This window comes from Anolis sagrei, chromosome 5 (genome assembly GCF_037176765.1).
Source record: "Anolis sagrei isolate rAnoSag1 chromosome 5, rAnoSag1.mat, whole genome shotgun sequence".
Lineage (NCBI taxonomy): Eukaryota > Metazoa > Chordata > Lepidosauria > Squamata > Dactyloidae > Anolis > Anolis sagrei.
Genome location: NC_090025.1, coordinates 185,428,196 through 185,441,561, shown reverse-complemented (window position 1 = coordinate 185,441,561; position 13,366 = coordinate 185,428,196). Strand labels below are relative to the sequence as shown.

The 13,366-nt window shown below is 40.4% G+C and overlaps 1 protein-coding gene across 9 annotated transcripts in view; it reads right to left on the bottom strand.

The window, feature by feature from the left end:
• Positions 1-13,366, bottom strand: part of SOX5 (SRY-box transcription factor 5) — an 897,493-nt gene that overhangs the window by 144,765 nt on the left and 739,362 nt on the right. For all 9 annotated transcript variants that reach the window (XM_060776580.2, XM_060776581.2, XM_067469306.1 and 6 more), the window contains one exon: positions 5,812-5,932. In XM_060776580.2, the coding sequence (XP_060632563.2) occupies positions 5,812-5,932 (121 nt within the window). The remainder of the gene's footprint in view (positions 1-5,811; positions 5,933-13,366) is intronic.

Here is a 13,366-nt window from a genome sequence, read left to right as displayed (position 1 = left end):
CACAGCTTTAAGTTACATGTTTGGGAACGTGAATCACTACATCTCCCTATTTGAGAAAGAAAAATTATGAGAACACTAGATGTCCACTATAGGCTGCCCAGCTATTGGTGAGCCCAAGAACTTTGATTTTCCTCATTGACAGCTCTTTAGACAAAAAGGAAATTGCTTGCTGTGGTCAGTTACATAATGCATCTTTTAAAGAAAGCAAGAGACAAACTGAATAAAGTATTGTCGAAGGCTTTCAAAGTCAGAATCACTTTTGCAGCTATATGGCCACAGTCTAGAGGCATTCTGTATGGCAAGCATCCTCAGAGGTAGTGAGGTCTTCATTACCTCTGAGGATGCTTGCCATAGATGCAGGCGAAACATCAGGAGAGAATGCCTCTAGACCATGGCCATATAGCCCGAAAAAACCTAAAACAACCCAAACTGAATAAAAGTGGAGTCTGTCAGCAGATGCAGAACATGGCTAGAAAATGATCTTACAAGTTCCTTCGTTGTAGCACCTGAAGTGCTTCTGTGAGCTGCCCCCAGTCCCCTAGGGGAGGTGGTGGAAGGTTCAAATAGATATTTATTATGATTTGAAACACAAGATTAGTACACAGCAAACACGATCACTATGCTGGTTGCTGTATTGGATCACACGTTGGACACTTCTCAACTGTCTAGGACGATGTGATGTACCAGTGAATAATGCGTGCAGATCCCAGCAGGGTGGTCTTTTGCAGCTGACAGTAATTTTGTCAGCACCGATTGTGTTTAAGTGCAGGCCAAGGTCTTTAGGCACTGCACCCAGTGTGTTGATCACCACTGGGACCACCTTGACTGGCTAGTGCCAGAGTCTTTGCAGTTCGATCTTTAAAGCCTAGTATCATGTCAGCTTTTCTGGTTGTTTCTCTTCAATCCTGCTGTTGCCTGGGATTGCAACATTGACAATCTATACTTAATTTATTATTATTATTACTACAGTGTTCCCTCACTTATTGCAGAAGTTCCGTTCCAGGACCACCCACGATAAGTGAAAATCCGTGAAGTAGGGACGCCATATTAATTTTAATATTTATACATAATTTTATATATTTTATATGTTATTTTCTTACCCATGCTTTTTTACCTACCTCCCGGCCCATCCCAAGGGCACCTGCCTGCCCCCTTGGCCTCCGCAAACCCCAGCAGAGCCTTCGGAGCCATGCGGGCAGCAGCAGGCCAGGGAGGCAGGCCGTCTCCACCACACTTCAGGCCGCCGCACTTCTGGAGTCCCTGGCCTCCACTGGATGTAAATATTTTATATTTTATATTAATATTATCAAAAAGCCCATGAAACAGCGAGTCCGCTAAAAGTGAACGGCAAAGTAGCGAGGCAACACTGTATTATTATTGTATTATTCCTTCTTTCCAGGCTTTTAAACAGAGGCTGGATGGCCATCTGTCAGGGGTGCTTTGAATGCAATTTTCCTGCTTCTTGGCAGGAGTTTGGACTGGATGGCCCACAAGGTCTCTAACTCTATGATTCTATGATGCCAGAAATTTCAGTAGGAATAGCCATTTCTTATTAAGCTATAACTTGTTATGGTGTGCTAATCCCTTATTTATAAACTGGGTTTGTCTTCTCTTTGCTTTTAAATGTTCTGGCATTTGGGAGTATTGGTATAAAGTAAAAATTATAAATTCGGATTGTGTGTTGTAAATGACTTAATGAACTCAATTTTTCCATCACTGACATCTCATCATGTGAGCCCCTGGTAGCGCAGTGGGTTAAAGCCCTGTGCCGGCAGGATTGAAGACCGACAGGCCACAGGTTCAAATCCGAGGAGAGGCGGATGAGCTCCCTCTATCAGCTCCAGCTCCTCATGCGGGGACATGAGAGAAGCCTCCCACAAGGATGATAAAACATCAAAATCATCTGGGCGTCCCCTGGGCAACGTCCTTGCAGACGGCCAATTCTCTCACAACAGGATGCTCCTGACACGACAAAAAAAAAAAAAAAAAAAATCTCACCCATGGTGTATATTGCTTTGATGAGCTCTGCCATTTGTGCTATGCTAGAAAAGTTGTAACTGCAGTATTATGTGGCCAGGGCTCTACCATCTGAAGTTATGGCTACAATGGCAGACCCTGAGAACAGCCTCATAAACAAGAATGCTGTGGGTTAGCTTTGGATTCAGGTGACTATGCAGATGAGCCATAGAATTCATGAAGGCCAAGGTTTGAATCTCTGCTCTGCCCATGAATTCCACTAAATCAGTGGTTCTCAACCTGGGGTCCCCAGATGTTTTTGGCCTACAACTCCCGGAAATCCCAGCCAGTTTACCAGCTGTTAGGATTTTTGGGAGTTGAAGGCCAAAAACATCTGGGGACCCCAGGTTGAGAACCACTGCACTAAGTGATCTTGAGGAAACCAAATTATTTCAGCCTCAGATGAAAGCAATGTAAAATCCCTACTAAACAAAAACATGCCATGATAGGTTCACCATAAGTAGTTAGAAACAACTGGAAGGCACACAACAACAACAACAACAAGACACCAGCATGTTTCTGGCCACAGAATATGTGGGTGGTTTTGAAGGAAAGAAAATCTTGTTCCCTTAGAAGTACTAGTTGTCACTCAAAAAAATTCTAAATTTGAGACTATTTAAAGCCAATCTGGTTTTTGAAATGTTTCCAGGTGATCTTTCTCATTTTCTCTCCAGCCTGGAGATATATGTGCCTATAGCTACTGCTCTATATATTGCATTTATGACATTTTGTTTTCTAAACAAAAATAAGCCTTGAGGATTATCATGTTTGGAATAGACTTATCACTAGCTTAGCCCCTTTGCCTTGGAAATGAATTCATCTGCTCCTTTTGGTGAATACTGCATTAACAAAAAAAGAGAAAGAAAGAGAGAGAGAAAACCCTCAGCAACAATTGAGGAATTCATGAGTTAGTCAATGATACACAGATGAGAACATAATAAAGCCAAACAGAAGGACCAAAGACAGAAGCGCCCAGAACAAGAGGGCCTCAGATAGCTAGATAGGAAACTAATGTCAGAAGAGTTAGATAAGCGGAAATGAATGAAACCAGTTTCATGAAATTCATGATGAAGATAAATTTGTTTGCTGAAATGAAATCAGTTGTGATCTTCCCCCTCTCCTATCTTTTTTTTTAAAAAAAGATAACCCATGCCTTGATGACAGGGATACACAAGCATCTATATAAAGCTTAAATAGAATCATCCAAACACACACACACACACACACACACAGAGTAGCTTGAAAGCAAAGCCTTCAAGGATTAATCTGCAGTGTTCAACCTTAGACGGTTATAAAGATAGTCATGCTTTGCGTTAGCCCATAAATTGGGAGGCATATGCTACCCCTTGATCTATGCACAGAACTCCTGTTGAGATTAATGGGACTTGCATGTTGTTTGGAAGTTGCTTTCAAAAAGGGCAAATTAAACCTCTTCGTTAAATAGGAAACAGGCTGTTTTAGAAGGAAATCTTATTTCCCCTACAACAGTGTTAAGGTTGGAGGGTTTTTTTTAACTAGGGTGGGAGGAAAAAGAGACATTTTCAAACAACAGCTGCTTTAGAGGCATTACAAGAGGCATGTATTTCAAAAGTCCCAGGTCCATTTGCTTGGGTTTTATGCGCTGAAATGTTACCACTCAAATGCTCTCTCTTTCTTTCTCTCAATCTCTCCAGTGCGTAACCCAACATATTTTGCTACCTGAGGCAAAGGGTGCACAAGGCAGGGAATCCCAGAAGCACCCCTCTCCCCCATTTTCTGGCAGTAACAGAAATGCCTTCACTATACATGGCAGCGCCAAAAACATGCTGCCAATTAATTTTGCTTAATTATTTTGTATTCAGGTTTTCTCCTTCTGTGAGACCCAAGGTAGCTTGCACTGCAGACTAGAACAACATACACATAAAAACAAAAATCCAACCCTATTAAAAATGGCATTGACTCAAAATTATCTTTATCTCGCTCACCTGATATTAAAAAAAATATTTCTGTAATAATGAGTTAATAGTCAAAAGCAGGGGTCCTCAAACTTTTTAATCAAAGGGCCAGATCACAGTCCCTCAAACTGCTGGATTATAATTTGGAAAAAATACATGCACATATCATATTGATAGTGCAAAAACACTTAAAACAATACAATAATTAAAATGAAGAACAATTTTAACAAATACAAACTTATTAGTATTTCAGTGGGAAGCGTGGGCATGCTTAAACCTGATGAGATAGGATTGTTGTTGTTGTGTGCTTTCAAGTTGTTTCAAACTTGGCTTGGCCTTGAGCGAGGGCCGGGTAAATGACCTTGGAGGGTCGTATCTGGGCCCCGGGCCTTAGTTTGGGGACCCCTGGTCAAAAGGCTTTCTAAATTAAAAAAAGATTTGCCTGCCAGTAGAAAGAGAACAGGGGTGGGGGATCAATCTAAAAGAAAAAAAAGAGAGGGCTCAAACTTGTGTGAGAAGGAGTTCCACAGCCCTGGAGCAACCACCAAGAAGGCCCATTCATGTCTTCTCACCAAACTGCCTTGTCACAGTGGTGGGACTGAGAGAAAACCCCAAAATATTAAAACTTGGAGAACTTCATTCAGGGCAGTGGTTCTCAACCTGCGGGTCCCCGGATGTTTCGGCCTTCAATTCCCAGAAATCCTAACAACTGGTAAATTGGCTGGGATTTCTGGGAATTGTAGGCCAAAACACCTGGGGATCCACAGGTTGAAAACCACTGATTTTTGGTGGAGGCTCCTTCTTTGGAGGCTTTTAAACAGAGGCTGTTGGGGGTGCTTTGAATGCAATTTTCCTGCTTCTTGGAAGAGGATTGGATTAGATGGCCCATGAGGTCTCTTCCAACTATAGGATTTTATGAGATATGGCCTTTCAGATGGTTGGGGCCATGATACTCTGCAAAATCTGCTACCTATTGTTTTGATTACGGAGATAAAGTATATGAAGGTGAGGGTGATACAAATTCAGTTGTTACTTCAGAACCTGCATTTGTATAACTCCCATAACACGAGTTCAGGGTAAATTTAGATCACTTTGCATATATCTAGAGGTGGAAATTTCCTATGTTTTGTGAGACATGGCCTTCCTCATTCATTATATGGAAAAGGTCCATTCATTCAGAGAAACTGATGTTCTTCCTCCACTGGAATTAATTGTTTCTGTAGATGAAGGATTTATGTGAATGCATGACACACTGCTGGATTGGGAAAGGAGGCTTGCACAAATTTTGGAATTTTGACCTTCAGGAAAACTAACATTCTTGATGATAACAACAATACCACAGTTAGCATTAATAAATTTCATTTCAAGTGTTGACCACTTGAAATGAATATATTATCTTGGTAATTTATGCAGCGACCTTGTAAATTATACTGATGTTATTCTCCGCTCCAAAATGACAGTACCAAAATCTTGCATAAAAGTCCATTTCATACTGGCCAGAATCTTCCAAATTTACAAAGAGAGTTCTACAAAAAATATACTTATCCATAAGCTTACACTCTGAGTATGCAATCAATACCTCCAAAAATGAAAGGAATTGAGTATGCATTGGGAAGTCTATGCCTGTATCTATTTATCCATAGGAACCTACACACAGATAGGACTATGTAGGCTGGATAAACTTAATGAATGCAACTCATATGTCCCTCCCTCTCCCCCATGAATCTCTTTGACTTCATAGTCTGGATTTTAACCAGAATCTTTCTGGCTCACAAGTCGTGCTTTTGGCTACTATCAATTCTTATTCTGCCCACTCTTAGCTCGGACTCCAAGGATGAGGGTTGGGGTTGACAAGACTTACTGCAGCCTGCCTTGTAGCTGAAACCAGGAGGAAGGAGGAATCCTTGCTGGGCTGCTGCTGCTAGAGTCCGTTGGTCTGGGGGGAATACTGGAATCATTAATGGCGGTAGCTGACCTTGGACCTGCTGGACAGAAAAGGTGAACATCAAACCAGATATCATGGCTTCTTAACAGTATACTTGCAGAGGCGGCCCCAGGTAATTTTCAATGGTAAGCAAACTGTATTTTGGTGCCCCCCCCCCCCCAACCAATCACTGATATATATATTTTCTGTTCATCGTGGGAATTCTGTGTGCCATATTTGGTTCAATTCCATCATTGGTGGAGTTCAGAATGCTCTTTGATTGTAGGTGAACTATACATCCCAGTAGCTACAACTCGCATATGTCAAGGTCTATTTTCCCCCAAGAGCACCTCAAGAGCGTCCCTGGGCAAAATCAACTATACTGCAAAGGCTTACTTTGCGTAATGGCTTGAGCTGCCCCTGTACCCACCACCCAAGTGAAGGCTTTCAGATGGGGACAATTTAATACTAGATTTTATGTGTTTCCTCCACAACAGGCATCCCAGTGTTCCTTTTTATCTCCATTGGTGTGGAATTTGCATGACCCCACCCACTGCCTCTACCATAAACCCATTCCAATTTTTTCCTATGGTGCACAGCAAACAGAGAAATTGATCTGTAACTAAACATACTAGAGAAGATTGGGGGAATCTTCATTGGTGAGGTTTAGAATGCTCTTTGATTGTAGGTGAGCTATAAATCCCAGCAACTACAACTCCCAAATGTCAAGGTTTAGTTTCCCAAAACTCCACCAGTGTTCACATTTGGGCATATTGAGTATTCATGCCAAATGTGGTCCAGATCCATCATGGTTTGAGTCTGCAGTGCTCTCTGGATGGAAGTGAACTACAGCTCCCAAACTCAATGCCCACCAAATCCTTCCAGTATTTTCTGTTGGTCATGGGAGTTCTGTATGCCAAGTTTGGTTCAATTCCATCATTGGTGGAGTTCAGACTGCTCTTTGATTGTAGGTGAACTATACATCCCAGTAACTACAACTCGCATATATTACAAGGTCTATTTCCCCCCAAGAGTGCCTCAAGAACACCCCTTGGCAAAATCAACTATACTGCGAATGCTTACTTTGCGTAATGGGTTGAGCCGCCCCTGTATATTTGTGTAGTATGGCCATAGAACTTGTTTAGCATTGCTTGTACCGAATGGTCAACAGGATGCTTAATACTATGATCAATGTCTAGGGACATTTATTGTTGACATAACCAGTTTATTTATTTATTTGGTTTATTTATACCCTGCCTTTCTCTACCCCAAGGGGGATTAAGGCAGCTTACAATTGCACCACCATGGTGCTTTAAAACATACAAACATCAGTTAAAAGCATAAATTGAAATTAAACATAATAATCATAGTTTGAAATGCATTCAATAAAGTTCAGAACAGAAATTGATTTCCATGTTACTCTTCCATTCTAGAAACCAGAATATGTGCTATTTAGAGCAGACATGAGCAAACTGAGATTTGTGGCCTCAAGATCTTTTTGGACCCTCTTCTAGAAGGCAACAATAATCTCTACAATTTTTATTTTTAACTCATATTTCAGTTTGCCGTGGAAATTTTGTTCCAGCCTACTAAATTAACTGCAATTTACAGGAAAAGGAAGTCAATGCAATAGGGGAATGGGATAGTTCAGAGTCCGAGTCAATTTGATTCCTCTTAGTTCAGTCTCAACTGTCTAAATCACTGTAAATATTATAAATATTTCAACTGGCTTTGGGTAATAGTAATATCTATTTATGCACTAATGTAAATCTAATAATAATTAATCAAGTACGAGAGGAAAGGTCTTGTTAAGAATGGGTGTAGAAATGTTAATGAATTGAATAATCCTCAATGAAGAATTAATTTTAATTAATTTCAATTATTTTTAACTAATGTGTGTGAATGTATAGTAAATTTTATGAATTTTATTTTTTTTAAAAAAAACCAAACAAAAACATTGTATTTTTCATACTTAGCCAACATGAAAATTTGAACACAGCAGGCGCTGCACATCCCTGGCTTAGATACATGAACTACAGCCGGCCATCAACTTTGTATGAATTTGTATGTCAGAATAGGTACATTTTAAAACTGTAATTGCAGATAGATACACACACAACACACACACATACACACACATCTTTAGATAGCATACAGAAGCACTACCACACTTTGTTGCTTGTTTTGCTCTCTGTGCCCCTGTTCAGAAGATTTCACTTCACTTTCTGTCCCTGCGATCAGTCTCTTAGAGTCTTGGGGCATAGCTACACTGTAGAATTAATGCAGCTTAACACCACTTTAATAGCATTGTTCCATGCTATTCTTCTTCTTATTATTATTTCAAACATTTATATCGCATCCTTCTAAATCCCCCCCCCCGGGGGGGGGAGGGGGCAGCTCAGGGCGGCTTACAACTGGCAACCATTAGATGCCAACAGCAACAAGCAATAACAGTACAAAGCAGATTAACATTAGATAAAACAGCAAAGTTATAAATAGCAATTAAAATATTAAAATACAACCAAGCCCAAATCCAAATCAGAGTCCAGAGTTCCTGTCCGAGATCTATCAATTGTCAGTTATCATAAGTCATTGCAGTAAATTACTGCTAGATCAGCTTCCCAAAAGCTTGATCCCAAAGCCATGATTTGAGCTTTTTTTCTAAAGGAGAGGAGAGAAGGAGTCACCCTAATTTCACTGGGGAGTGTGTTCTATAGATGGGGGACCACCACCGAGAAGACTCTATCTCTTGTCCCCACTAGTCGCACTTGCAAGGATCGCAGGATCGAGAGCAGGGCCTCCCCCGATGACAGAGGGGGCCCTAGGAAATTTTCAATGGTAAGCAAACAGTATCCCCCCCCCCCCCCCCCAACCAATCACTGATATATATATATTCTGTTCATCGTGGGAGTTCTGTGTGCCATATTTGGTTCAATTCCATCATTGGTGGAGTTCATAATGTTCTTTGATTGTAGTTGAACTATACATCCCAGTAACTATAACTCGCATATGTCAAGGTCTATTTTCCCCCAAAAGCACCTCAAGAGCGCCCCTGGGCAAAATCAACTATATTGCGAATGCTTACTTTGTGTAATGGGTTGAGCCGCCCCTGCCCGATGATCATAAGCTCTGAGTTGGATCATAGAGGGAGATACGTTTGGACAAGTAAGCTGGGCCGGAGCCGTATAGGGCTCCTATGAAATCATGGGAGTTGTAGTTTACAAGATATTCTCTGCCAGAACTGCTGGTGCCTCACAAAACTACAACTTCTAGAATGCCATGCCATAGAGCCATGGCAATTAAAGGAGTGTCAAACTGCATTAATTCTACAGTGTAGGTGCACCCCTAATCAAATATTGAACCATTGGCTTCTAGTATTTATAGGATTTAGACAACTCTGGGACATGTCTGTTTCTGCCTCAACCTGTTCCTTCCCCTTCTATATAATTTTAAAATATTTCTTTAAAAAAAAATGACAAAGAAACTCCATTCTCCTTTTAGAACAAAAATGAACAGCCGAGCGGAATTTTTGCATCGTATTCTTCGGCATAGAGCCACAAAACTTTAAAAAAAAAAATAAGGGTTCCAAGGATGAAAGTGACTTTGCCAAGCAAAGAAGCTTCAAAACAGAACTCAAAACACTAATAGAGAGACAGATGGCTCCACTGAAGGCTTTGCTGCCAAAAAAGAAAAAAAAATTATATACAAAAAAAATCGTAGTGATGTTATTGAAGCTGACTGGAAAGTTCTCTGATGACTACAAATACTCTTGTCCCATTTCAAGTGTTAACTCTGCCTCCAGGGCTAATATAAACTAAAGCAACACGCACAATCACACACATACACACACACACAGCGTGCTTCTGCCAAGACCACAAGGTACTACAAGTCTGCACTTGATTTCAAGTGACTTCTGGGTATACTAGGAAATGCATTGTGCTAAACTGTCCCTGTTTGGGAAAAGAGCCACTAGGAAAACAACCTTCCCCCAGCTTTCCTTTCCTTTCCTTTTTATAAGCGCTGTCACATTTTCTCATGCGTGCTCTCTACCTCCTGTACAAATACCAAAAGGACTTAAAGAAACAGTCACAAAACCCCAAAATCTCTTTTGGCTTGAGATGGGAAATCTCAGCTGAGTAAGAGAGGTAAGACCGCAGCTGAAAAGGTGAGGTTGGTTTACATGGAGACCAAAATAATTCTGTCAAAACAATGTGATTTTCATTCCAAGCTGGAACGTAGCTTTAATACCTGTGCTCTATTTCCTTTCTAAAGTAAATAAGTGCTCGGGTAATTTCATTGTTATCAAAATATTATAGGAGGATGAAATGTGAACTGAATGCACATGATGGCTGGCTTTTCTCTAAATGTAGTATTTATTTTTAAGAAGGAGGGGGGGGGGGCTTTCAGAATGGTTTGTTTATCCATAATAGTTGCCAAGTTACAGATGTGAAAAATGCTCTATGATAGCATGGCTTTAAAAAAATCCAACTTCTCCTGCTTATAGATAATTACATAGATACACAATTCTTTCTTCTCTCCCCACTTCACAGATGCACCCTCCAAATATATCCCCTAGTAACTTGTTGATCCTAGATTTAGAGTTTTTAGGACCGCTAAGAACTTCTAATCAGGGCGAGTTGCATACCCTGCCATATGTTCTCCATGCTGTACTTCCAACAGATCTGCATACATGGTTATAAATAGTGCCTATATCTCATGATTTTTTATTGTTATCTTAAGTTCTTGGGGCAGGGGTATAATGTCAAAATTATGCATGTCCCATGCCCAGAAATCCCAAAATAGAATGCATTGAGAATTACTAGAGCTTCTTATAAAAAGGTCAAGCAAAACAAAGCAAAATGTTACTTGGAATCAGGAAAAATGTATAAAAGAGAAAGAAAGACCCATTTTCAAAGCCCTGGAGGAATTTTGCTTTCTCTGCCTTGGGAACAGGGATTAGCAATGGAAGAAGGAGATCTAATGCAGGGGAGGGGAAGCAACCAATAATCAAGAGGCCAAATCTGTACTCATGTGCTGCATATGACCCCTGGGTCCTCCATGCACTCCCCAACTATCTTTGCAGAACACATTTGTGGGCTGGAAAAAGAAATGCAATTCCTAGAATCCAACAGTGCTAATGGTCAGATGCCAAGAAAAGTTTTCCCAATAGTACCTTCCATCCTAGGAAAACCTGCCTGGCACCCTCATTATAGCATGAAGCTAGGCTTCAGTCTATAATTTATTACAATTTATTACAATTAATAATAATAATTGTAATAAATTACAATTATTACCGTTATTGTCAGTTTTATTCCTGGCTCTTAATGTTCTCATTTGGCAAATGTAACATTTATTTATTTATTTATTTATTTATTTATTTGTGGTATTTCTATATTGCCCTTCTCAACCCTGAAGGTAAGTCTGGGCGGTTCAATATTAATGAGGATTTGAACAGGCCAATACACACTGCAATGCTATCCCCCGTGATAACCTATGGATGTGAGAGCTGGACTATAAGGAAGGCTTAGTGAATGAAGAGAGACACTTTTGAACTGTGGTGTTGGAGGAAATTCTGAGAGTGCCTTAGACCACAAGAACATCAAACCAGTCCATACTCCAGGAAATAATGCCCGACTGCTCACTGGAGGGAAGGATATTAGAGGCAAATAAAGTACTTTGGCCACATAATGAGAAGACAGGAAAGCTTGGAGAAGATAATGATGCTGGGGGGAAATGAAGGAAAAAGGAAGTGGGGCCAACCAAGGGCAAGATGGATGAATGTTATCCTTAAAGTGACTGGCTTGGCTTTGAAGGAGCTGGGGATTGTGACGGCTGACAGGGAGCTCTGGTGTGGGTTGGTCCATGAGATCACAATGTCAGAAGCAACTGAATGAATAAACAATAACAATACCCAGTGCACATCTTCATGCATGAAATACAATGTACATATGCAATAGACCTGTACAATATGTGCAACTCTACTTCTACAACTTTGACTTGGCTATGGACGTTCTTCATCAGACATAAATGTCCAACCACTACTAACTCATATGTGAGACATCAACATGATTAGAAACATGCTGTCTGCAAAACAATGTCACTACTGCATTGTTACAAAATGTCTTATGCTGTTTTACTTGCAGTGACTTAAAGTCAGACTAATTTTCTTACTAGGAGAATAGCAGATGTCCACCCAAAATGACAGCGCAAAGTCTATCACTAGAAAGAAGAACGAAGCTATTTGACATAGGACAGGAACGGATTACAGAAATAGACTCCCAAATGTAGAGGCTACTGTAAGTCTCCATTTGATGCTACTTCTTTGGAAATGGAAGGAGAAAGCGGGAAAGAATTCTATGATCTTGCCATTAATAACCAATGCTTCTGCACAGCATATGATGGAACATACAGCTTCCAGATGCTTGTTTAATGCAGCGACTGATAAGCTGCAGCCCTTTGCGGAGCACCGCAGTGGTAAGTGATTCAATGAAACATTTGTCAGTGAAAGGAAAACAGGTGTGAGATTGTTTGATGGTGGGTGCTTTTGCTTTCCAGTGAATGTGTTGGGTAATTTCTCAAGCTGGAAACCCAGCCTAATGCTTTGCAAAACATTGTTTCAGCTCTTAAGAGGCTAGGAGGAATTTGGTGTTAATGTGATAAGTGAATTATTTACAAAGTAGATATATATTTATATATATGTAACCACTGGGCTCACAATGCTCTCCTACACTCCCAGAGAGAAATTAAATAGTTTCTTTACTAAAGTGGTACAATGCCTTTTATTACACCCACAGATATGTTGCTTTCCAAGGCTCAATTAATCTCTTCCATAGATGTAAATGACTTCTACTGAGTCAGGAGAACTCTAACCGGTCGGACCAAAGGCCTATCTCATGCCTTTCAATATTTCAAAGCCAGGACAAGTGTGGCCAATTAATATCTGGATGCAGTCAAGATGGCAAAATATATTAGTGATGAGAGGCTACTGCAGTTTGCATTTGTCTGAGTCTACAGAGGACAACAAATTCCCACTACTTTCTCTCCTTCTTGCTACCCCATGGTGTCAATGGAATGCAAACTACTTTTGTACTTCGTTACAGGAATTGAAGTAACCTGGGGACGAAGGGGGAAAGTAGAAAGAGAACAGAAATTGGGACATTTAAAAAGCAGCTGAAAAAGTAGAATGACTGAGGACTAACGGGCACTGCCCCTGCAATTGGTAGAGGTGGAGAGTTTCTAATCCAACATAAACATTCTATACTGGTCAATTGGATACCTATAGGAAGTCTATCAGCAGGGCGCGGGTGCAATCATACTCTATATTGTGGGTGATGTACATGCCCATAATGTTAATGGATGATATATATGTTGATAATGACATTCAGTGATTTCGTTGCCTGCTTCACATTTCTCCCAATACAGAACCCAAAGCAACCTACACTAGAAGTGAAAGCAAAACAACTAAAATTATATATACTGCAAAAGTGAAAGA